This window comes from Mus musculus, chromosome 4 (assembly GCF_000001635.26).
Source record: "Mus musculus strain C57BL/6J chromosome 4, GRCm38.p6 C57BL/6J".
NCBI classification, from domain to species: domain Eukaryota; kingdom Metazoa; phylum Chordata; class Mammalia; order Rodentia; family Muridae; genus Mus; species Mus musculus.
Window position 1 is genome coordinate 46,078,178 of NC_000070.6, and position 25,995 is coordinate 46,104,172.

The 25,995-nt window shown below is 49.5% G+C and overlaps 1 protein-coding gene across 3 annotated transcripts in view; it reads left to right on the forward strand.

The window, feature by feature from the left end:
* The window catches only part of Tmod1 (tropomodulin 1), a 77,093-nt gene that overhangs the window by 39,238 nt on the left and 11,860 nt on the right, over positions 1 to 25,995 (forward strand). Inside the window, exons 3-9 of one of the 3 annotated variants that reach the window (XM_006537772.4) lie at positions 137 to 293; positions 5,367 to 5,486; positions 12,669 to 12,758; positions 13,962 to 14,092; positions 15,732 to 15,839; positions 18,758 to 18,901; positions 25,620 to 25,834. In XM_006537772.4, coding sequence (XP_006537835.1) covers positions 137 to 293; positions 5,367 to 5,486; positions 12,669 to 12,758; positions 13,962 to 14,092; positions 15,732 to 15,839; positions 18,758 to 18,901; positions 25,620 to 25,739 — 870 coding nt within the window. In that variant the 3' untranslated portion in view covers positions 25,740 to 25,834. Of the gene's footprint in view, positions 1 to 136; positions 294 to 5,366; positions 5,487 to 12,668; positions 12,759 to 13,961; positions 14,093 to 15,731; positions 15,840 to 18,757; positions 18,902 to 25,619; positions 25,835 to 25,995 lie in introns of those variants that run through there. The other 2 variants (NM_021883.2, XM_030253404.1) reach the window with 2 other exon arrangements.

The following is a 25,995-nucleotide window of genomic DNA, read 5'->3' on the forward strand; positions in this document are numbered from 1 at the left end:
CCAGTTCTGAGGCCCTGCTGGTCTGTGTTGTGTTTCTGGAGAATTGCGTACCTATAGCTGCTGACTGCTCTCTCTTTCTCTCTCTTTCTCCTTCTCTCTCTCTCTCTCTCTTTCTCACCCACCACCCCCATCTTAGAATGCACTGCTCCCTGCAGGCCTGAGGCAGAAGGATCAGACCACCAAGGCACCCACAGGCCCCTTTAAAAGAGAGGAGCTTTTGGACCACTTGGAAAAGCAAGCGAAGGAATTTAAGGACCGAGAAGATCTGGTTCCCTACACAGGGGAGAAACGAGGTACTAAACAGCACGGCTCTCATGAGCATGTCCTTCCTGGGGCATCACACAGGGCCACTTGTGTGTCCCACTCTGTGTTGGGACAAATGTGCCTGGGCATTTCTTGTGTCCTTCCCGTCTAAACAGCAAACCATCCCTGTTCCCAAAACATCATCTGTGATGTGTGTTCAATCAGTTGGGGTTAATCTGAGGAAAAAGACTTACTCAGACAACCAAAGTGTCTCCCCAAATTCCCTTTACCTAGGTTGCATTGGCTAATTTTTCATTGAAACCTAGATACTTTTGAGGGAAAGAGGAAGCTGTTACTAATAACATCAAAACAGAAGGCCTAAACAAGGACCATTCTGTGTAAATGAGGATGAAGGTGCATAGTCCAAATCCCTCTGTCCTAACTCTGCTTCCTCTAAAGTCTCTCTTTTTCTGGCAATCCTTCATCTCTTCTCTCAAAATCCTCTGCTCTCGACAGAAACAAGCCATCTAGAAGTCTCCAGGGCAGGGGGAGGAATGCATAGAAGCTCTCCATGACACTCTACCCTTCAGGTCTTCCCTTTCCCTTTAGATCATCTACTTGCATGCTATGGCTCCTACTCTCTGCCCTGTCGTCTGCAGACCCTGTGGAGCAGAAGGGCAATGAATAGGGTAGACCAGAAGTCTGAGTTCTGATCTTCAGAACGTACAGGCATTTTTACTACAGGGATGTTATACTCTCCCTCATGTCCATCTCCTTGCCCTTAGGGCTGTGTCTGACTGTCTAGCAGGAGATGCAGTAGTTGGAAACAGCCTAGAGCCAGGGTCCTGCTAGCAGTGAGAGCTCAGTGGGTGAATTCTATTCCTCTTCTAGCAAATCAGGGTGAAGAAAATAGCATCCCAGGCTACCAGAGGGTCAGAGATGCATATAAAGCTCTTACACCCCACCCTGGTGCACAGCAAATAGAAGCATTAGCCATGACTAATCTGTTCTGTACATACTGACCTCTTTAAGGAACATTGCCTCCATCTCCTCTAATAAGATGTATCATCATCCTCCACTCCCCTCTTGGATATTTCCTATCTCAGAGACCTGAGTGTGTCTTTATCTGCACCTTCCCCGTTATCATCTTTTCCTCTCAAGCTAGTCCTTGAGAGTAGAGACATGGGCTACCTAGTAGCCCCAGCTAGCACAGGGGCTAGCCTTCAGTAGGGCTGAGCAGAGAATGGGTTGAGTATAAGGCAAAGGTGACGAATGTATACCACTCCATTGCCTTAGCACAGGATCCACAAATGCCCTGTATCTTGTCACACCTCCAGCACCTGACTAACGCCTTACACATAAAAGGTGCCTCGTGAATATTTATTGAATCAAAGCATTTGTTTTAATTAACTGTGCAACTGATTCCCTTTTCAGTCCTTCCCACTGTCCCCACCCACAAGAACATAAGCATACTGAAGCAGGTTCTGTGTCTAGAACACTCTCCTCTGTAACCCTCTGGCTGTCAGCACAGCCCCTGTTGCTGTGTAGCTGCCTGATAAATGGTAGAATGTGCATGCACAAAGAGGCAGACACTGAGGAGGGATTCCACCCATCACAGGCCCTGGGTCCCTATGGATCCCAACCATTTCAGGCTCTCCGGAAAACTGGGAGATCAAGGAGGCAAGCAAACCATGAAACTTGGAAGAGTGCTGGGCCAAGACTATGGGGGGGCAGTGATGATGGGTCAAGAGGTTTGCTGAATGGACCCAACAAGGAATGTGAGCTCTAGTGGTGTTTTCACCCAAGGACTTACTTGTGCCATATACAGAGCTCTCTGGCTCCCATAGTCTCGCCTACCATTTGAAAGCTAGGGAAACTGAGGCTGTGAGCGAGTCAGCAACAGACCTAAGGGAGCAGCAGAAGGGCTAGGATGTTTTCATATGGCAACAAGCTTAAAAGGTCCATCAGCATCATCAAGAACGATGTAACTGGGGCTGGAGAGATGACTCAGAGGTTGAGTCCTGGCTCTCCTCCCATATGACCCAGGTTCAATTCCCAGCACCCACACAGTGACTCACACCTGTCAGTAATGCCAGTTCCAGAGGATCCAATGCCCTCTTCTGGCCTCCAGGGGCACCAAGCATACCCGTGGTGCACAGACACCCATTCAGCCAAAACAAAGTAATTCAACCAAAATAATATTTTTTTAGAAGAATGTAATTAATGTTAGTTGAAATTCCTATGGGTTAAATAAGTAATGATTTTTTTTTTTTTACAGAGGGGCCAGGGCCAGAGTCCCTCCATTTCTAACGGGTATCTCACAGTGTTAGCCCAGGCTTTACTGAGAATTTAATCCTTCAGAGCTAGCTTAGGCTGGTGCAATGTCTACTTGAATAATTTGCCTATTTTTAAGTTGGGCCATTTGGCTTTTTGTTGATGAGTTGTCAAAGTTATTTCTGTATTCTTCAATTTTATTCCATGTATTTATTTGTGTGATCATCTGCATGCCTGTGTGTGTGTGTGTGTGTGTGTGTGTGTGTGTGTGTATGCATGCGTGCATGCCTAAGTCAGAGGACAGCAGTTGCTTCTTTCCTTCTACGGTGTGAATTCCAAGGTTGTCAGGCTTGTGGGGACAACGGCCCTTACCATTCACGTTACCTCACCAGTCCGTTTCTCCATTTTTGATACCAGACGTTTATCAGATATATGACCCATGAACACTTTACTCACTCCAAAAATTGGCTTTGCCCTTTCTTGATCATATCCTTTGAGACTTTCAACTGTGGACAAAGCCCAAGATGATCTCTTTCAGTGCCTGTGGCTATCACAAGATTCAGTTGCTGATTCTAACTGTGCTCTTGTTTTCTTTAAAATGTCTCAGTTCTAGCTCTGATAGGTTGCTGGTCCATTTGGGTTTCGTTTTGCATATAGTGTGAGGTAGGCGTCCGCCAGACTCCGTTCCTCTACATGAGAACATCTAGTGGCCCAGCACTTGCTGAACAGACATGCAGTGTTTGTTGATGAGCTGACAAAAGTTTGGCATATGTGTTTGATTTCATTTCTAGCCTCTCAACTCTGTTGATTGCTGTGCCCACTCTTATATACCGGCGCCTCTTTCTGCTCTTTTGGGGATCATTGCGGTTCTTTGTGTGCCTTTGCTTTTCTCTGTCTGTGAAGAAGACTTCTGAGGCTTTGATGGGGATCACGTTGAATCTATAGGCTGCTTTTTGTGGTGTTGATGCCTTGATACGATAAAGCTTTCCAATCCATTAAGTCAGGTTTTTTTTTTCAGTTATTCTTTGTTTTCAGTTTTTAAATCAATACTTTTTTGGTGTGTATGTATTTCAACTTTATTCCCAAGTGTTTTATTCTTTGATTATTATTGTGAACTGCTTTCCTAATTGCATTTGCATATTTCTGTTGCTGGTGTATAGAAACACCACTGCCTTTAGCCTCTGCCTCAACTGTTACTGGGTTTATTAGTTCTAACAGGTTTTTGGAGGTAGGGGAGTGAGGTTTTTGGTTGGTTGGTTGAATAGGGTTTTTTTTTTCCTTTCTTTTTGGAATATGGAAGTTTAGACTTTCCCCCATATAAGAGCATGTTGTCTATAAACCGAAACATTTTCTTCTGTTTACATTCCACCTATCTCTCTCTCATTTGTGACCGTTCGCTCTTACTAGAACTTCCAACAGCAGTGATAAAGATGGGTACCCTTGTCTCGCTCTTCATCTTGGAGGCTAGTTTCCATACTTCTGTGAGGCCCTAGATCATAAGCAGCCATTTCTCTGGCTCCCTCTCTGATTGCCCTTCCCCCAAACAGTACACACACACACACACACACACACACACATACACACACACACATACATACACACACACACACACATACATACACACACACACATACACACACACACACACATACATACACACACACACATACACACACACACACAAACACACACACACACAAACACATACACAAACACACACACACATACATACACACACACACACAAACACACACACACACACACAAACACATACACACACACACACACATACACACACACACACACACACACACAAACACACACACACACACACACAAACACATACACACACACACACACACACACACGTAATCATAAACTATGTGAACCAAATACTGCAGACTAGTTAATTTATAAAGAAAAAAAAAAATCTAAAAGCCGAGAAGTTCAATAGCTGGCAGCAGAGCGGCGGTGGAGGGTGATGTCTCTTGCTGCGTGCTAACGTGGAGTGGTGGAGGGGCTCACTCAGTGACACAGCAAGCATGGAAGCTCATGTTTCTCTTTTCCTTATAAAGTCACTCGTGCCATGCCAGGAGCCCAACCTCACGACTTCAACTAATCCTAATGACCTCGCCCAAAGCCCCACCTCCACATAACCTCAACCTATGAATCTGGGGACTAGGCTCCCCATGCACAAGCTTGGGGGACACGGCCAAACCATGTGCAGTTTCCCAGAAACGAAATTAAAGTGTTCATAATGGCTTTCAAACTTGATTTTTTTTTTTTTTTTACGAAAAATTTCTCTAGGACATTTTCCCTCTTAATCAGCTCCATGATTTTTTTTTCTTTAAGATTTCTTTGATTTTGAAAGATGTGTTTGTAAGTGAGAATGGGAGTGTGAATTTGGGTGTCCACAGAAACCGGAATAGGGCATTGGGTCCCCTGGACTGGAGTTCCGGGCGGTTTTGATTTGCGGGACGTGGGTGCTAAGAATGAACGTGGGTCCTCTGCAAGAGCCGTGGGCACTCTTCGACATGGAGTAATCTTTTTTTTTTTTTTTCAGGAGTAATCTTTTGTAATAACTTCTGGAATTCCTTGGTACAGGCTTCTTCAACAGTCTCTACTTGTGGATACATAGCTGCCCTGTGCCTCCCTGGCCCACGTTTAAGCATGGCCCTTTAAGAATAGAAGGTTCCACGAAGCTAGGTTGCACTCTGCTCACTTCTATCCCTTAATAATCTGGGTGCATTTTATCTGGTTTATTCGCTCTCATATCGGAACCTTTGGTGAAAGGGATTGCAGGCCCCACAGTGGCCACACACCCTGATGGACACCCTGTGTGTTTGCAGGAAAGGTCTGGGTCCCCAAGCAGAAGCCAATGGATCCCGTGCTGGAGAGTGTGACACTGGAGCCAGAACTGGAGGAGGCCCTAGCAAATGCCTCGGATGCAGAACTGTGTGACATCGCAGGTAAGAGACATCACGGGAGAATATCTATTTATGTATGTATGTGTGTGCATGCACATGTACATATACATCATATATATATATAAAACCATTCAAACACACCTGGTCACAAAACCACCTGTTGTTACCGTGAGACCACTCCCCAGAGGAATGGGACTGTAGCCTAGGGAGGGACAGGGTGAGAGTCCTTTCCTAGACATTCCCACCAAATTCTACCCGAGTCACCTCATATAAGGCTTGGAGCACACACAGCTGTGCCTGTAGAGTGACACGCCCACGCCTCTTATTTGTCCTCTCCACACTCATGAGATCTTCCTTCCCATCTTCCCAGGCAAGCCCGAGTGTAGTCTACTACTGCAGACTCTCTGCCACCACAGCTGAGCCCCTGATCCACGCACCCTGCACCCCAATCTCTCTGAGGTTCACTACAGGCTGTAGCTGTCACCCTACCTGCCTCTGCCCTCACTGTGCCCTGGCTCAGTAAGTGGGTGGTATGTGGGAATTACTGCAGACCAGTGGCATAGGAGAGGGGAGGGATGACAGAGGTGAGCTGGGAGTGGTATACTGTAGGGAGAAAGGCAGGTTGGCCCCAGAGACCCAGTGGGTTCTGTGTCTTCAGTAAAGGAGGAGGCAGTGGAGGAAATACTGTTTTCCGTTTGGGACCCATACCATCTGAGTTTCCATGGGCCACCCAGATGGAAGTAGCCATGCATGATAGCCTAGCTTTCTATAGGAGGTCTCACCTGGACATGGTCAGAGAGGCCAGGCCTCAGGAAGAACACAAGGCAAGCAGAGTCTGGGTTCAGGAATGGAGTGAGGCAGGCCTAGCATGGGGCCCATCAGCCAGTCACATGTGGGCAAAGGAACAAAGGACTGTGAGAAGCCAGGCAGACTGACTGTAAGAGAGCCAAGAAGGCAGAAAGGGTTTCAGGCTGCCCGAGACCGCAGAGCTGAAGCCCAGGCCAGACAAAGCTGCACCCAGTCTGCCAGCCTCTCGGGGTGCTATGCGTGGCTCTCGGTGGCATGGAGGTGGGAGGAGGGGCTTTCCTCTGTGAGCAGCGCTGCTGGGCAGTGATTTAAACTGTGGACGGGTGATCGTGGGTGGTGGCAGTGAAAGCCAGGTCACAGGGACCCGAGGAGAGATCAGACAGAGCAGGCAGGTAGCCTCTTAGTCCAGACAGCCCTTTCCTCAACAGAAAGAAACTGTGAAGGACAAAGGTGGCAGGATCCAGAGAATGGTTGTCACTCTTAAGCAGCAGTGAAGGGACAACTGGTCACAACAGGAACCCAGCCATGCCTCTCAGAAGCCAGGTTTGCCTCACAAGGCTCAGTGGGTCATGGAAGATGCCAACAGAGCCATACCAGATCCTTCAGTGTGCCTGTTATACTTCAACCACCTACCTTCCCCATCATGTCCCTTGACTTCTGGTTAATCTGTGCAACTGAGAGAGTAGATACCTTGCCCTGCCAGTCTCTATTTACTCTCCAGGAGCTGTATTTATCTGGGGCCTCCTCCGAGTCCCTGCATAACAACATTATCCTCATTAGGGCATGCGGGATTAGTAAATGACCACTGTCAGAGCAGGCTCCTGCCCCAGCATGAGCCACAGCAGAGCAGCCCTCAGCTGAGCTGAGCGTCTGCAGCCACTCTTGAAAACATTTTCCTTGTTGTTCTTGGCAGACTGTTAGGATCTGTCTAAGATCCCAGGCCCCTGCGATGGCGGGGAAGGATCGGGAGGCTGTGTGTCCACCCGAGTTAACTGACTGTCCTTCAGTGCCTATCATTCCGCTTCAGCCATTACAAGGTGGCAGTGGAACATTTGCTAAGTGACAAATGTGTCCCAGGTGCTGTGTAAGCAGCTCTCTACCATAGCACTGGATTTGTTGACCGTGACAAATCCTATGAAGTAAATTCTATTATTGTCCCCATTTTACACCAAGACACCAGCTGTCCCTAGTGCTGGGAGAGAGTCAAGGGGCTGAGATGATGCCAGGCTTTTGGCCTTGGGTAAAAAAGCAGAACCAGGCAGTTGGAAGCAAGCTGTCCTGGATCGACAGAGGCATTGGTGTGGTCAGCCCACCAGAAGGCGACAGTTTGCCCAGGAAGGGATAGATAGACTCTAAAGCCCAGAGAGAGAGGTGAGGGGTCTGCAGGCTGCCTCTGGTCTCCATGTTCTCTCCATAAGATGTTTCCACGAACCAAGTCTTCACTAGGTCCCTCACATACGGTCCCAGTTACCCAGCTTTCCTACCCACTGTGTACCCAGCTGTGGACTTGGTGCTCATGAAAACAAAATTAAGGTGCTGAGGAAACCACTCTGTCCTCACGGAGCAGCGCTACACAGGCCAGTGAGACATGGAATGAGTGAGTAAGAGTGCCACTGTGAGTGGGACAGGAAGAGGGCAAGAGAGGCGCTTGGATTAAATGATAGGGTCACAGGAAATAGACATGGAAGACAAAGTCAAACAAGTGAGGGTGATCTAGGGACAGCATGTTAGGGGAGAGGAAGCTTCAGGTGGGACATTCCGGCACAGTGAGAGCTTCCATCCAGGTCAGGAAGGTGCTTACATAGGAGCCTCAGTACCTGGAGATGTCAGGAGCCTGTCGGAAGCCACAGAACATGCGATGCACTGACCAAGAGGTCACACAAGAGAGGTACATGGTTGACAGTCCACGCACTAACTCATTGAGTTGATATACATTATGGAACACCCATCTGCTAGGACTAATGGATTCCATTCTCTGCCTTTAGGGGCCCAAGAGTAGGACAGGTCAGAAATATGTGACTTCTGAAATGTGAGTTCTGCAATGCAGAGCAGACTCTGGCAATGCAAAGGTCTTGACCTGTGGCCTATGTATGACTTTAGCTTACCGGACGTTGGGAGCCAGCTTCAAACTCTTGAGATTAGCAACGTCTCCTAGACTCACTCAAGGATTTTGTCCCAGCTGGGTTTTAGAGACCCTTGCATTAGGACAGGAATGAGGGAAGGAGACCCACCCTTCCCACCCTTTGCAGGGAGCACCCACCTCCCAAAGACAATGGGCCAGGCCTTAATGGGCTGCCCTCAGGTCGTTGGTGGCTTCCATGTCTCTAAGCACCCATGCTCTGATTCTGAGACTGTCAAGGAATGTGCCTCGCCTTGGAACAGTTTGCCAGCTCCCGGGTTCCGGGCCAGAGCCAGCTTCAGTGCCAGTACCTAGGATGTGAGAACACAGCTCTCAGCCCCCACTCCACCCAGGGTGGCGCGAGCCCCCAACAGCTGGAGAAGCCGAGGGTGTGTACACTGATCACACTGCATTCTGAGTGGACTCACAAACGGAAGGAGCCCTGCCAAGACAGAGAGAGGAAACTGAACTCAATGTTCTTTTTTAAGAGTTCAAAAATAGTCCTTTTCGAGTTTTGAGGAAGATCTACAAAAAAAAAAAAAAGGGGGGGGGGCGGAAAGGAGAAAAAAAAGTCAAGTTCCTTGGTGCTAACAATCGGCTGAGACCTACAAAGAAGGAAGCAACAGAAGACATCAGGGTTTCCTTTGCATCGAACGCTCCTGGGGGCACAAAAACAAGCCAGAGAGAAAGCCACGCTGTGTTCCTAGGGCCACTAGGCTAGTAATGACGATTTTGAGCCAGGCTCTCCCCGCCCCCACTTTTCCTTCCTTTCAGGAACCCAAATTTCCTATGATCTGCCAAGTGGTGCCCTTCCTTCTTCAGCCCGCTATCAGCACGTAAAAACCATCTCTCCAAATATGCTCTTAGTCCCAGAATTCTCCAGGTGAGGGGCTCTTTTAGACATTAGAGCTCTTGGTGGTCCAGTAGACACAGTACTTTTTGCCTTCTATACTAGGAGCATCTCTGCGGAGTCACCTATCAAACCATGTCCCCGGTAGGTGTGGGAGGGTGGTTGACAGTCCCCAGAATGCTTATTCTAGAACTCAGAAGAAGGCTAAAAATGTAAGAATCGCTGAGCCACTGCCAAGTCCCTCGGGAAGGTGAGAGTTAGGCGTTCAAGCACACACTGTTTTGTGGATTCGAAACCCAGGGATCCCAAAGAGGAAATGACCTCTACAAGGTCACCAAAAAAAGTAGTAACAACCCACGCCTCTTTGCTCCTAGTCCCCTCACACACTTCTGTGCCTCTGTCTAATCCCTTCACAGGATGCTGGAGCCCAAGCACCAACTATATTTTGCACTCTTATTTATTTATTCCCTGACCTCTCTGTGTGTGCTCTCAGTCAAAAACAGACATAAAAAAAAAAGTAGTATATTTCATATGATCCCAACCTAGGCAAACCTGAGCTCTGCTGTGGGGGTGGGGTAGGCAGGAGCACCTCCCTGGAAGATTGCCTTGAGGAGGAGCTATGACTCACCTGCTGACTCAGCCCCCGCTGCTCCCTCAGCCCACAGGGACAAAGCCTAAATTAAAACCTCGAGAGCTGGAAAGGCAACAGCTGCCTCTCTCTCTCTCTCTCTCTCTCTCTCTCTCTCTCTCTCTCTCTCTCTCTCTCTCTCTCTCCCCAGCCCTCCACGGTGATGAGCCGGCGAGGCTAATTTTAGCTGAGAAGATTCCTAGGGGAGAGAAGCAGAAGGGACTTTGAGATCATCTCGTCTTCTGGTTCTCAGTTTCCATTGGGGCACCAAAATCACCTCAAGGAACCAGGCATAGTTGGGCATGGCTGTAATCCCAACACTTGAGAGGTTGAGGCAGGAGAATCGTGAGTTCAAAGTCAGCCTGGGCTATATAGCAACACACAGAGAGAGAGAGAGAGAGAGAGAGAGAGAGAGAGAGAGAGAGAGAGAGAGAGAGAGAGAGAGGAGGAGAGAAGAGAGAAGAAAAAAGCAATCCAAAGAAGTTGTAACCCTCAGTCCGTAACAGTGACACTGTTTTAGAGCCCTCCAGATGGTCTGCATATGTAGCTGTGATTGGGGTCTTAAATCACGCTGGCTGGACACAGGAGGTCAGACAGAGGATGGCACAGAGGAGGACATAGTGAGGACCAGAACTTGAACTCCTATGTCTTCTTTAATGCCTGTCCTATTATCCCTCTACCTAAAAAACTTATCTACTGAAATGGAAATTAGAAAGCAAATCACCAACTATTTACCAAATGCCTACTATAGTCCAGGGGAGATTGAAGAGTAGTAATATCCCCCCCTGACCTCTGGAAGCCCACAGCCCAGCAGAGAAAGCATAAAAAAAAAGGTGTCCTGGCACCACCTTCGTACTGAGGTTCACTGTGGCATAGAAAGAATACTGGGAGCTGGGCGTGGTGGTGCACGCCTTTAATCCCGGCACTCGGGAGGCAGAGGCAGGCGGATTTCTAAATTCGAGGCCAGCCTGGTCTACAGAGTGAGTTCCAGGACAGCCAGGGCAATCCAGAGAAACCCTGTCTTGAAAAAAACAACAACAAAAACAAACAAACAAACAAAAAGAATACTGGGTACTGAGAGAAAGGGGGAGGAATCTAAGAAGGCTCCCTAGAGGAGAAAGAGTTGCATCAAATCTTGACGTTGTAGAGATAGGATGGTTAAACAAAATATAGATTATCCAGTTGAGTTTGAGTTTTAAATAAACAGGCTTTGTAATGTCAGCTCTTTAGGAGGCTGAGCCAGGAACATCAAAGTTCAAAGGCAGCCTTGGCTACATAAAGGCAGCCTGGGCAATAGAGTGAGATCTTATCTGAAAATAAAATGTAAAAAGAGGGTTGGGAATATATCTCAGCATTAGAGCCCTTGCCAAGCATGGTATAAGCTCCCAGGCTCAATTTCAAGACCTGGAAAAAGGCCCACAAGTTTGGAATCATTTATCTCAAATATTGAACAGGGCATATTTATGCTAAGGAATTATCATGGACCCAAAGGTCTTTTCTGGCCCAGCGTATGTCCTACTGGGAGGGGGGGGTCATCCTTGTTGTCCCACCACCTGTCCAACCCAACCTGTTCCTCTCCCCGTCTCTCCCAACCTCCAACTCCACTGGTGTGCGTCTGTGCTTCACCACCCACCATCTGCACCGCCTGCAACCTTCTTCCTGCCTTCCTTTGACTTGGCCAACGATCGATCGATCGATCATCCTTCCCTTCCCAAGCCCCCTGCTGTGCTTTTCCAGGATGTTCTTTCAGACACTTGACCCCCTCCTGAGCTTATTAGGGCTTTAACGATTGGCCCTTGCTCAGCTCTGCTTGGATTGGCCCTTGCTCAGCTCTGCTTGCGCCCACTAGGTCGTAAACTACATGGGCAGACCTCCTGCCTTTCATAGTTCAGTTCCTCTGAGCTGGCACACAGTGAATGTGCTCAGCAAATGCCAAAGAAATGAATGAGCGAAAGAATTAGCGTGTAGTCATGAAGCTGTGTTGGCATCTCCAGAAAGATCTTTCTGGCTGTTCTATGCTGAGTGTTGGGAAGTAGACAGCAGGAAGAAACTAAAGTCATGGTAACACGGCTCTGTTAATGCAGATGTCTCTCCAGGAACAATGGGGCAATGGCCTGATGGGTTCCACCCTAAGTTGGAAATCTCATAAATCAAGATGCACTTACTGCCTGGCTGAACACAACAGCACTCCTGACTGAGGGTGCCGCCATGTTGGTTTTTTTTTCTCCTGGTGATGGTAGATTGACTGAGCTCAGGTTCACTGACCTGATCTAGAATCTTGGGTATCTTATCAGATGCCTCCAGCCTAGAAAAGATAAAGATGTAAGTCACAATGCAGCTCCTACTGACGTGTAACACTTTCGATAACATCACAAGACTGAAAGATTATAATGGGACCATTGTAAGGTGACGGCAGTGAGAAAAGAACAGATTTTCAACCAGGGCAGAGGTACTGACAAGGGAGATGGGACAACCTGAGAGACCTCAGGAGGTCAAAAGGGTCTGAGGGACAGGGTAGAAGACAGAAATGCCCTCCTTGGAAAAGACTCATTCTGTTGGGTTGTGTTGGGTGGGTGTACCCATTGGACCTCAAGGAGATCTGGAAATCTGTGGCCACAACCAAAGAGAGGTCTAGGGAGGTTGGGTGTCTGAGAATCACATGAACGAAAGCTAGAATGATGATAACCCACAGTTTTACATTTTTGTGTACATGTTTCTTACCATTTCTGTGAGCAAAGCTCCCAGCATGTGGAAGATGGGTCCCCGGGAGATATTTCTGACCGCAGGAGCAGAGTCATAGACCTCCCTTTGTCCCCACAGCTATCCTGGGCATGCACACACTCATGAGCAACCAGCAGTACTACCAAGCCTTGGGCAGCAGCTCCATCGTGAACAAGGAGGGGCTCAACAGTGAGTATCCACAGCCCCACTTGGCTGCCATCCCCTCCCCTTGCAGGGCCCCGAGACTGGCTAACAGAGGGCACCTTGGAAAAGAGGCGCCTCCTCCTGCATCTCAGTGCGGTGCCTCTGATACTCTGGCTTACTGCACATCTTACCTAGGAAAATCTCTTCATCTTGTCCTTTAAGTCTGCTGGGTATTTGTCTTGTTATCAAAGCCTTCTTCATCTCAATGCCACGTTTTCTTCTAAAGGTTTTAGAGATTCACTTCTTATATTAGGTGTCTTATTCCTCCCAAAATTGATATTTTCTGTGCAACGGGATGAGATTCGACGTCATTTAGAGTGTGTGTGTGTGTGTGTGTGTGTGTGTGTGTACTTGTGGAAGCCAAAGGCCAGTGTCTGCCTTGGTTGCTCTCCACCTTATTTCTTGAGACCGTCTCTCAGTCAGCCTAGAACTCACTGACTTGGCTAGACTGGCTGCCCAGTGAGCTCCTGGGATCTCCCTGTCCCCACCTCCCCAGTACTGTAACTACAGGCACAGGCTGCTGCACCAAGATTCCTTTTCCTTTTTAAACATGGCTTCCAAGAGTGGAACTTAGGTCTTCATGCTTGTGAGACAAACACTTAGTTAAAATTTTTGATAGCTATCTATTCCCCACCCCCAAACAATATTCTTTGAAAAGTGTGTTCTTGAGAACTCTGTCTTTCTCTTCAGTTTCTCTCTCCTCTGTCCCCCTGAGACCCTCTGGCCTTTCCTGGGCCGATGTCATAGTGTTTCAATTATTCAACTGCATTGTTCTAAGATGACAGTTTGGAACCAGAGGAAAATGAGGGTGACAAAGGAATACGGATCCTTCCTCTTGGAAGGGAACTACATTTCTTCCCAGCCCGGCCCTCAGCTTACCCCCCTGGGAGACCACTGGAGATAATGAGCTGGTGGTAATACCATCCCCCCTGGACAGACAAATGCTTGAGAGTCAGACTCTCCAGGTCTTGTAAGAACTGCAGCATCCTGGGATAACCCAACCTCTTGGATTTCTCCCTGACTTCTTCCAACACATTGCAGCCCTTGGTACCCCCTGGTACCCCCTGTAATGCGCTGTCTCCCTTATACCCTGAGTTCAACCAATGCTTCTCCCCAGGGAGTCCTTTTGTTGGGAGAAAGTGACTCCTATGTTTCTGTGAGCCAGCTCCTTTTAATTCCTTACCGAAGGTGTGATCAAACCCACACAATACAAGCCTGTGCCTGATGAAGAACCAAATTCAACAGACGTAGAGGAAACGCTGGAGCGAATAAAGAACAATGACCCAGAACTAGAAGAGGTTAATCTTAACAACATCCGGGTAAAGTCCTGCTATTTTACTTCATGGGTATTGGGGGTAAGGGTTTTCATTTGGGGGAGGGAGGGTTGTCTAGGCATACTGATGCCAGCAGTCCAGGCAATATAGATCATCAAGTCCAAATGCATATTTAGATCTGGGTATTTCTAGATCAGGAGAGCATTTCATGGATGACTAGTGTCAACAGGCAAATCTCTCAGTCCTGGTTTCTTTCTGAGGACAATGCCAGGCTCAGAAGTCTACCACAGGCCAAGCCAGCCTTGATCTGGACACCTGCCACATTGTTCAAAAAACACAGAGATTCTCTGTGATAAAATTATGAGTCAGAACCACACTGCAGCACGGGACTTCAAGGCTGGCAAAGCCCTGTACTACAAAGACTCGGGGATCACAAACCCCGCTACCCCATGAGACATCACAGTTCCCTCTGGATCTTGCTTATATTCAAACTTATTTTACAGTCAGGGAAGGGAGATGTTGGCGCAGGTGCCCCCAAGAAAGACCCAAGCTGTGTGCTGTAGCTCTGTGGCTGCTTTCCTCTGTGGCCACCAGGGCAGGGTGCAGGAGGAATGTGGAAGCAAGTATAGCTGCCTGCTCTTCCCTGCCCCTCTGCTCTGCTTGAGGCCCTGGCATTAGCCATGAGAGGGGTAAGACAAGAAGCCAGCCCCCTCCTTTCTTCTCAGCTTTCCTTAGTGGCTGCCAGTTCCAAACACAATCAGATTGGAAACCTGCACCCCAGTTTTCTCCTCCACCTGGCTCCTTGTTCTTCTCCCACGGGGGCTTAGGTGACACTTTGAAATGAGAGCTCTGGGAAGTATAGCCATGGCTTCTCTGTCTCCATCTCTTTCTCTCTGTGCTTCCATTGTCTGCATTGTGAGAGATGCTGACACAATCCTTGTATGTCCTGGACTGTTAATACTGCCTCAAGACAGGCAGGCACAAGTAGTGAAAGCCCAATGAGAGGCCTCGGCCAAGGGCTTGAACTCCTGAGGCCTCAGTTTCCCTTCTGTGCCAAGAGACAGTTGGACATAGATAAGGTTTTCACCCAAGAGAGTAAAAAGCATACACCAGAGCCCAGGCCTCTGAGGTTCTGTGTGTGATGGTCTGGGGCTGGCCCGCACATACGCAGGATAAACTGCCCCTGGGACCCACAGACATGTAGCCAGTGCTGAGACCCTCTGGGACAGATGTCTCAGAGAGAAGTCAGTGTATCTTTCCATTCTGTCTTTCAGAACAGACCCAAGGAAGGGAAGAGGGTCCCCCCAGTGTCACACTGCATGTCAGATTCTGCTAGTCACTAAGTGGAAGCCAGGGTCCAGCCCCGCCCCTCTCCCAGTCCACAACATTTATACACCATCCCTCCCAGCCCCGGGCCTTGAGTGCTGCCTCTTCTCCAGCCTCCCCTTGTATGGAAGAGAGTGGGTTTTGTCTGAACATTTCAGGGGCGCTTTTATCAATCCATGTACTGGAGGATCCTCTGAGCCTCATCCTCATGGCCCATTCAGAGACTCACAAGGACCCAGCAGGGAGCCAGCCAGCATTTGGGACAGAGCTACTGTCCCCTCTCTCCGGCAGTCACTACCCCACCCCCACCCCAGCCCATGCAAGGCTGCTGTTCACTTTTCTGACTTTCTCTCTGCAGAATATTCCCATACCCACCCTCAAGGCATATGCAGAAGCCCTGAAAGAGAACTCCTATGTGAAGAAGTTCAGCATCGTGGGGACCCGCAGCAATGACCCTGTGGCGTTTGTATGTCCTGACCTCTCTGCTCTGCTGTGTAGTCAGTCACTGGGGACTCGGGCCTGGTCCCACTGATGAGAGGAGTTCTGTGTGGAGAGGGAGGAGACTCACTAGGAGCCAGGAGGGGGTACAGACAGATGAGACAGCCCACACACAATGCCCTGTGTTCACTCCAGAGCTAATCCTTGCAACTACCTGCTCCCGGTAAGGTGGGTCTACCGGGGAGGTTAGGCAACTGGCCTTGTCCAAAGTCATACACAAAAAGAGAAAAGCAGACCTGGCATCGAGCAAAGTCACTCTGACCTCCACAGCTGGTCCTCCTCCACCCAACATTCTCATTCAGGCAAAGCTCGGACCCTTCTCAGGGACTCAGTTTCCCCATCTCTCAAACACTGGCCTCATTAATGAATCCAAGGGACCAGTTTTACCTTTACCAGTGTCTCTAAAAATAACTGCCAGTCAGCCAGGTATGGTGATGTGCATGTCTGTGATCGCATTTGGGAGGTGGAGACAGGAGGATCAGAAGCTTGGGGCCAGCCTGGGTTACATGAGGCTCTCGACAAACAAATGAAGAAACCATGTTACAAAGTAAATTGTACTTATTATAAAATAACCATTCATTTTTGAAATGCCCAGTAAAAATTTCTTAACAATCTATGCATAATCCTGAATTAGACTCTGGGAATCTGACTGTAGCCAGCCTCCTGTCCCACATTCATGACCATACCCATCTGTCTGGCCTTGAAGACAGCAGAATGGCACAGCACAGTGTGGCTGTTCTCCCTCTGGGAGCAGGGGGAGAGGCAGGAATTAACTTTCCCAGGGGGATAGGGAATGGAGTAACAATCAGATCTCTTCACCATTTTAAAAGAAGTAAGACTGTTTCATTTAGTCGTTTTGAAATAACTGAGTGGGCTCACAGTGGGGGACAAAGGCAGCCCACAGACTGCCAGAGTGGGAGTGTCTAGACCTATGTCCTCTCTCTGTCCTCAGTGGATCCTGCGTCTGTCTGTAGTGACATAGCTGGCAAAACCCCATGTACTACTTGTTCATGGTTCAGAAACCAGGCTCGGAGTGCTGGCACTTAGCTCCATGCCACGGAAGGTTTGGGGGCACGGACTCCATGCCAGGCCGACAGCTGGTGGCAGGCCCTTCATACCTGCATACTTATTACCAAGTGCTGAAATGTTTCTGGCCTGTTGTTAGACCAGGTGCCAGAGCCATCATTGACTGCCTTGGTGCATGTCTCCTTCCCTCTGTTTCTCTACTGTCACCCAACACACAGGATCTGGCACATGGCACAACCAGACTCCAGGGCCTGTCCAGTTAGCAGCCTGCCCATGGCCTGGTACACCTGTCCACTGACTGTCAAATAGGGTCAATGGGCTGGCCAGGCTTTTCCTGGGAGAGGGGGTATTGCTGGTGAGGCTCAGAGAGGCCACTTACACCGATTGGGGGACAACCATTGGTCAGAGAGAAGCCATGCTTGAGTGAAGGAGCCAAAGAAGGAGAGATAGTGTCAGCATGAAGGCTTCCTGGGAGTGGAGCCTCTGGCAGGGCTCAGCAAGCTGGGGGAACACAATGGGGCAGCCATTCCTGGCATCACTTCTGACGCCCTGGCACAACGATCACGGTGTCTCAGGCCTCTCAGCTGCTGGTATCGTTTTTCCCCATGACACATCGTTTCCACCAGCTGCTAATTACCTCATTTCCTTCAGAGGCTCCGATTGTCATCTACACACCCCCAGCCCCCGCTCCCCGCCAGCCAGATCCCTCTCAAACGTGCTGAGGGCCATCTGAGCCCTACTCTGCAAGCTGGCCCTGTACTCTCTGGGGTTCAGAGGAAGACTATGTGACATTTCAACAGGGCCATAGATGAGACAAGCTGAGCTTACACAAAGGGAGATGGAGACTCCCCAGGGGTCACAGTGATCACCACTTGATGACCTACTATGTGCTGGCCACTGTGTGGTAAAAAACAGACATTAAGGTACATTTTCAGCCCAAGAGGGTAGATAGTCTAGTGGTGGAGGCATGCTAATGAGAAACATGGGAGGGCGTGGGGACACTGCGGAGATAGCTCAGTCGGTAAGGGGCTTGCCTTACAAACACAAGAACCTGAGGCAGATCCCAAGCACCATGTAAAAAGCTGATCACGGTGGCTCATATGTAATCTCAATGCTAGAGAGGTGGGCACCGGACAATCCCTGAGGCCCTCTCACCAGCCAATCTAGATTAGCAGATGAGCCCCAGGCCAATAAGAGAGACCGTCTTAAGGGAAGAAGATGGCATTTATGAAGATGACATTGGAATTGTCTCCTGACTGCCATATGCACATGCACACACATGTACCTGCACATTAGTGAACACACAAACACATGAATATGATGAATACATACACATGCCTGCATATCAGTGAACATGCATGCACACACACCACCACCACCACAACAACAAATGGATTTGAAGAATGTAGGTTCCATGAAGGAATTGTGGGTGAGTTCTGCAAGATTCCAGAGAGCAGGCCCTGGGTAGCTGGAGATATCATCGAAGCTCTTGGGAGCCAGAGGCATTGAGAAAGGCCTTGAAGGATGAACAAGGCTTGACAGGTGAAACTGAACATTCCAAGTGGTCAAATGAAGCAGAGGAAGGCTCGGGGCAGGGACGGCACTGGGTCTATGCAGTACACCCAAAGAGCCAAGGCTGCACAGGGGAGGAGAAGCAGGGCCAAAGGTCAGACGTGCTGATGAGCATATGCCAGCAGGAGTGTTCAGGAGCCAGGGCAGGTTGCAGGAGAGCAGAGGCAGAGCTATGCTTAGAAAGGTAGTGCCTGAGACTCTCCGGCCGAGCCCCTTGGTGCGTTTGTGGATCTGCTCAACCCTTGCCCAGGGTAACTCACAAAGTCCTGCTTTTCTCTCACCATCAAGGCCCTTGCTGAAATGCTGAAAGTGAACAAGGTGCTGAAGACCCTGAACGTGGAGTCCAACTTCATCTCTGGAGCTGGGATCCTGCGCCTGGTGGAAGCTCTCCCCCACAACACTTCTCTGGTCGAGCTGAAAATCGATAACCAGGTGAGTCAGGCGGTGGTCTGCTCATGCCATTCCCCACACAGGGTAGTCAGCACCTGTGGTTAGGCAGAGCAGAGGACACTGATGGTAGATGCCCCAGAGTCTACTGTGTTCCTGTCCAGACCCTCCATCACGCTGCCTTCTTTCTAGCCATGTGCTCTGCCAACTTCTGTATGTGTCCCCTAGTGATGGGGCTCTCCTCAGCACCAGCCTTATGCCTTGGCTTTGAGAGTGTCCTTTCTTAGACCCAGGACGAGCGAACCCAGCCCTGTGTGCTGCTGAGGAACCTGAGACATGGAGTGCACAGATCCCACAAACCGTGGGGCTCACCATCAGGAGCATCCCACAGTCTTTCCAATTGATGTGGCTTTTAAGTCTCCTCCCCGCTGCACCTCCTCTTCGGGTAGCTCTGTCTTTATCCTGTGGCGATCGCTCCTGCTTCTCTGAGTTCTGTGGTTTAGTCATTTCTTCTGGGCCAACTCTTTTGGTCTTGGTTGTCTAAGAGAAAGTTAACAACCAGAATTGCTCATAGCAATAGCTTGGATGTTAGGCAGCTGTGGGTTGTTGTGGAGGTGGGTGGCTCAGTGCTACAGTGCACCCCTCAGCTCTGATCTTCAATGGTGCCACCCTGTAGGGGGGGTCTCAGTGCTACTGTGTGCGCATCTCTGGTCTTCACACCATTCCCCAGGAGGATGTGGGTGCGGTCAACCTCTGCTGAAAGAGGCTGGGAAACAGTGACTCAGCACTTAGGAGGCAAGACTGGAATTCACATCTCCCAACTTCAGAGTCCACTCTATCCACATTGCTTCCTAGACTAAGTCACTATCTTCTTTATAGATGGGGAACTCAGGGATTTTTTTCTGCAAGAGAAAATGTGGCTGAGTGGTTGTGCATGTATGCAAGGAGAGATTGAAAAGTATCTTAGAGTCTTACTGCTGTGAACAGACACCATGACCAAGGCAACTCTCATACAGACAACATTTAACTGGAGCTGGCTTACAGGTTCAGAGGTTCAATCCATTGTCATCATCATCAAGGCGGGAACACGGCAGTATCCAGGCAGGCATGGTGCAGGAGGAGCTGAGAGTTCTACCTCTTCATCTGAAGGCTGCTAGCAGAATACTGGCTCCCAGGCACCTAGGATGAGGGTCTTAAAGCCCACACCCACAGTGACACACTTACTCCAACGAGGCCATACCTTCTGATAGTGCCACTCCTTGAGCCGAGCATACACAAACCATAACAGAAGGCAACACTGTGAAATTATTCTGCCTAAACAAGACTATAAGTAACTCTCTTATCATAAAATGTGGCAGAAAGAAAGTGCTTAGAACATAAATGTATAGATCAGTCACAACAGACTCGTGACCCGGTCTCAGGCAGAACTAAGCATCACCAGCCTCCAGAGCCCTAAGGCCTCAGGCCGCCTCATCTTAGCTATGGCTTTTGGAAACTTCCCAGTTTGCTCCTGCCCCTGCCCCTGCCCCTGCCCCTGCCCCTGCCCCTGCTCCTGCTCCCAGGCCATTAGACTTCTGGAACATCCTATGCTCATGTACCCGTTCCCTGCCTAGAAAGACCTCTTGCTTCAAGTGATTTTTGTGCCTTGCAGAGTGTGCTAAAGCATCCTGGACCAGAATAGAGGGCAATGTATTGGCTGCACCTGCCTGGCTGCACCTCGGCAGTGTATTTGGCCGGTCAGCCTTGACTTGCCCTGGCAAGCAGGAGTGTGGAAGACTCTGAGAAGTGATAGGCACTACATATACCTTCCCTCCCTCCCTACCTTCTTTCTTTCTTCTCTCCTTTTTTTTTTAAAGAGCCATTACACCTTATGAATGGCTCTTATGAAGAGAATTTCAGGAGAAGATAGCGGCCTTCTCCTCTTAGCCTCTATAACTCCTCTAAGCCTTTCTACCCAGAGAGAAATAGATGCTCCCTCTATGGTTCCCCTGCCCTGCAGCTTCCCCAGGACCTTCTCAGGAGGTGGTGCTGTGTCCAGGTCATCTCCTTATCCTAGTGCCCAGCCTGGGACCTGGGCTTCAGGGTACTTGGTAAGCAAACGTGTCCTGGATGTCATGTATACTGTGCCCTGCACAGTGAGAGGGGCCCGGAGAAAAGCTCTGCAAGTGTGGACTAGAGAGAGCGACCGCATCGCTAATTTATATAAAGAGGCTGCACGAGTCAGCAGTCTCCTGGTCATGTGAGCTTGCTGCTGGGTTACACCGGGCATCTCTCATAGGCTGGTATCCTTGAAGCTACATTGACCCCGCCCATCTCTGCCTTGTCCCTTGGCCGTTGCTGATTCTGATCTCCTGCAGGTGAGAAAGGCAGAGCAGATGGATCACAGCCTGCATCAGCACCACCACCCCTGGTTTGGCTATTCATGTGACTTCTGTCCTGGCCAAGGAGGAGTCAGGGTCTACATAGCCTCAGCTGAAACCTGACTCTCAGGGCAGACCATTAGCCAAAGATGGTTGGAACAACAGACTTGATCACTGAAGTGGTTGGTAGCTGACATCAAGCTGCCCACCTTCCCTGTTCAGCTACATTCTACCTTTGCTCCAGGACCCAAGAGAGAGCTTGTTCTGATCATTGGCTTCACTCTGGCCAAATACCCTAGCATAAGAACATTAGTGAACATCAGCCTCAGTTTCCCTTATTGTAAATGAAGAAGATTAACAGCTCTCCCCCTAAGGGGATCTGACATCATCGGTAACTTTTAGAATGGCTAGGCAGGTTGTCTGGGAGTTTCACTCACTACCCAGAGGGTGAGTGCTGACAGGGAGCGCACTGGCTGCTTTATGTCCCTGTTCTCATTCGATGCTCACCCTGTAAGTGACTCTAACTGCCACAAGGACTGTGTCACTTGCCTAAGGTCACACACAGACAGAGGAAGCGCCTACCTCAGCTTCTGTATGACTTTAAAGCCCACACACAGTGCCTGGGGCAACCTCGAAATAACTGTGGTCTTTGTGAACCTACCCTGGCCGTTCTTTTCCATTCTGTCCCCCTGGGCATGCTGGACTCTTAAGAAGATGAGGCTCTGGTTGAGCCCTTCTAGGAAGCCACACTGAGTAGGAGGAGAGTCAGGTGCAGAAATGACCTTTGTAAAGGGCGCTGCTCCTCTACCAGATGGGGGTAGGTGAGAGGCAGCTGGGGGAGCAGCCATAGTCAAAAACCGGTCAGAAAGAAGAAAGCATCAGAATAAACCCACAGTGGAAAATGTCTCAAAGGGGGGAAAAAAAGAAGTGGAGGCACCCAGAGGAAAAGGAAGTAGAGCTTGGAGCCCATCCAGGTAGGACTTTGGGGGCCCAGAAAAAGCCCGTGGGGATTAAGAGGCAAAGGGCCTTGTGGGTAAGCCTGTAAGCTCTGCTCTGGTAAGACGGCCACTGGCTGGACAGGAAAGGCCAGGAGTGAAGAGAAGGCTAAGGATAGGAGTCCAGCAGAAGCCGCAACCAAGCCTTAGCCCTTGGGTGGCACACCTGCCTAACTGGGCTTCTCAGGCTGGAATAGGGCCCGCTGAGGAAGGGCTGAGAGGAGGAAGGCAGGCTTCAGGTTGGAGGCTTCACTGGTTCAGGTTCAGGGAAGGGCCATGTGTGTGTTACAGTGTGTCCCAGGAGCGCTGGACAAACAGTTGTCTTCTCATGGTGGCCCGGGGTAAGAGGGAGGGACCAGAGGGAGGTGACAAGTGACACTGATTTATCCCTCCTCCTTGGTTCATCACCGAGGTCCTTGAAGGCCAGAGCGTTTGCCTCAGTCCTTGGAACTGTAACCTGTGTTGAGAGACTCTCCTTCTTTCTCCTTTTACGGCCAAAGAAAGGGACTTGGGGCATTCTACCCGGGGTGACATGGATTCTGAGGCAACCGGTTTGTTTACTCAGCGCCTCCCCTTATCTCCAGGCAGTGTTCTGCTTCTGCCCAAAACTGCCCAAGGCCCAGCAAGGGTGGGAGCAGCCTCTGGAGGCCTTGGCTGGACTGAAAAGCCCCGAGTATCTCACCAGCTCTCCTTTATAGGTGGGGAAATTGAGGATCTGGGGAGTGGGGCTTGCTGGAGTCACAGGCCATTGTCCAAGACGGAGCTGGTTGGAATGTCAGCATGCAGGCTGTATGTTGGAGAGAAAAAGCCTTACCCAGCCAGTGAGGTAGACTCTAAACACAGGGTGCCTGGAGACCCCCATCTCAAGCTGTACCACCCCCCAGCGCTGGCCTGTTCCTGACTCTCTCCTTGCCCCAAAACAGCTCTGCTTCCAGCCGTCAGTCCCTCCCCAGTCCGTCAGAGTTCCTCAGAACAGACGAGCCCTGGAAACACAACCCCTCCGAGTGAGGATGTGTCCGCCATCTGGACGTATTGATTACAGGTCCCGTTCCCCCCGCCGCCCCCGCCCCCGCCGCCCCCCCCCCACTAGGTGACAGGGAGGCTGCTTGCTATTTTGAACACAAGCCGTAGGAAATGGACTGTGCATTCATGCATGTTGCTTTTTCCAAGTTAATTTATTTGTGTCTGGTTTTTCTCTAATCCAACACTGTCTAGGAGTACATCTGTTATCTATAGCCATATAACAAATGACCCCAAAGCTTAGCCTCAGAGCTCTGGGATAAACCAACACTCAACAAATGTGCTCAGTTTCCAAGGCACAGGAATCCAGGGCAGCTGAGCTGGCGAACTCCCCACCCCCCCCCCCCCCAGAACATGCAATTCAAGGCAAAGAAGAAAGTCCCAACTGTTTTGATGGCCCAGCCTTGGAATATGAACCAAGTCTATTCTTATACTTTCATCCAGAAGGGAGTTGGTGAGGCACAGTACACACTCAGGAGGAGGTGGGCTAGGCTCTATCTTTTGAGGGAGGCAGACCAAGGAATTTTTCAGGCCTATTTTTTTTTAATTCTTTGGTAATTTCATATAACATATTTTGATCATATTCACACCTAACTCCTCCCAGGTCCATTCTCTGCACACACCTAGTAGAACCCTCTCTCTATATATATATATATAAAACCTACCAGTTTGTGCTGCCTATACACTCATGGATAGGGCAATCCCCTGGAGTGTGCTCTGCCTGTCAGGACAGCACCGATAAAGAAAACTGACTCTCTCTTCCCTCAGACATCAGCCACCAATAGCCCCTCAGCTAGAGTTGAGCGCAGTCCCTCCTCCTCCATGCCAGAATGCTGACCGGCTTGATCTTGCTCTGGTCTTGTGCAGGCAGCCAGGTCTGCTGTGTGTCCAGATAACAGTGCTTTGCTCCAGTCCCCCTGACCTTGGGCTCTCACCACCTTTCTGCTTCCTCTTCCATGACGGTCACTGAGCCTTGAGGCAGGATACAGATGTCCCATCTGTGGCTGAGCACTCCATGACACTTATTCTCCATACTTTGGCTGGTTCTAAGTTTCTGCATCACCCACCATCTACTGCACAAAGAAACGTCTCTAATGTGGTATGGAAACTGTACTAATACATGGGTAGAAAGATACAAGCGTAGAGGGCAGTGCAACACTGTGCCCGTTTAGATTCACCCTTGGGTTCTGGGAGCTCACCAACCATGGGTTCTTGGCCAGATTTACAGCACCAGGCATGTGTTTCCTCCCATGGAGTGGGCATTAAATCTGATCAGAGAGCAGCTGGTTACCCACAGCATTGGTGGCCGTTATTGGACCTATCTTGCCAGGACAGGCCTCACAGCTGCGTAGTAACACGGTTGATGGCTCCCCTGCCCTCCAGCAACCTACGAAGCACTTCCAAGTACTATACATGCTAGCCCATGCGAAAGAATCTCCCTGGTCAGTACCAACTCGATTTCCCCATGTCCTGTGACCAAACTGTGTGGTGTTTGGTCTTACCATCAAGTTCTGGTGGTTTAAAATCAATAGCCTATATTGTTTGGGGATGTCTCTGAGACACCGCTGAACAAAAGCTCAAAGGGAGGTAACTTCATATCTGGCACTGGGATTTTTATTCAGCAACCAATGACGTCTGGGACAAGCATTCTCGTGTGTGTGTGTGTGTGTGTGTGTGTGTGTGTGTGTGTGTGTGTGTTTCAGAATATACTTCATGTTAGATATCCCTCCCCATTTCTCTCCACAGACTACTTTAAATCACTGTCATACGTGTCCCCTGTACTAGTCTGTGTTGTAGCACTTTGGTGAGAAAGGCCTTTCTAATCAGTGGTGCTACCCCAGGACAAAGCAGGTGTCTCAGGTGGTGAGCTTCTTCCCCAGAGGTGTGTCAGCAGAGTAGAAGAATTGGCTGCTTGCAAACAGAGTGATGCTTCTGCCAGTGAGAGGTGCCAGTAAGACTGGTGTTGGCCAAGTGCTTGCCAGACACCTTCCTGATGATGTCTTTTCTTTCTTTCTTCTTCACTATACAGTTTTAGTTGTCCAGGAATTCATTATGTAGACCAGGCTGGCCTTGAACTCACAGAGATCTGCTCGCCTCTGTCTCCCAGGTGCTGGGATTATTGTATTTTCAAGTGCTCCAGTTACAAATGTCCCCTAGGTCACAATAAAATGAGTGAAGAGAATAGAGAATGGTCTGACATCCAGGGTCTCAGCCCCTGGTTCCTCATCATAGACCCGAACACCTGAGGCACTTGTCATATTCTCATCAGACTGAAAACCCTCAGTCACCATAAGCAGGCGAGGACATAAGCTACAACAGCCACAGTGCGCCTCGCTCTCTCAACCCAACTATAGCCGACTGTAGAATAACCTCTCTCTTCTCCTGCAGAGTCCATCGCACTGCCCTGTGTGGCACGAGGTGTGGCCACAGACAGCCGTTTATTCTGCGGCATCTCAGGGGCATCACAGGACGCAGTTAAGAAACAAGGTGGTGGTTCTCCAGTATTAGCTTGGGAAGAGTCTGCAGAACAGTAAACAGAACAGGAAGTTGCAGAAAATAAATATGATATAAATCTATTTCAGGGGGAAAGGGCAACAAAACAGCTCAGCCCTGTCTATTTCTGCCCTGTATCTTATGCCCAGAAGCATAGCCATGGGCCATGGTGGCACGGGGGTGGGGTGGAGGGGGGTTACATCCATGGACAGGGGAGTGATAGGAATGGTGGAGTGGGGGTGGGGGGGTGCTGTGAAGAAGGACTCCACTT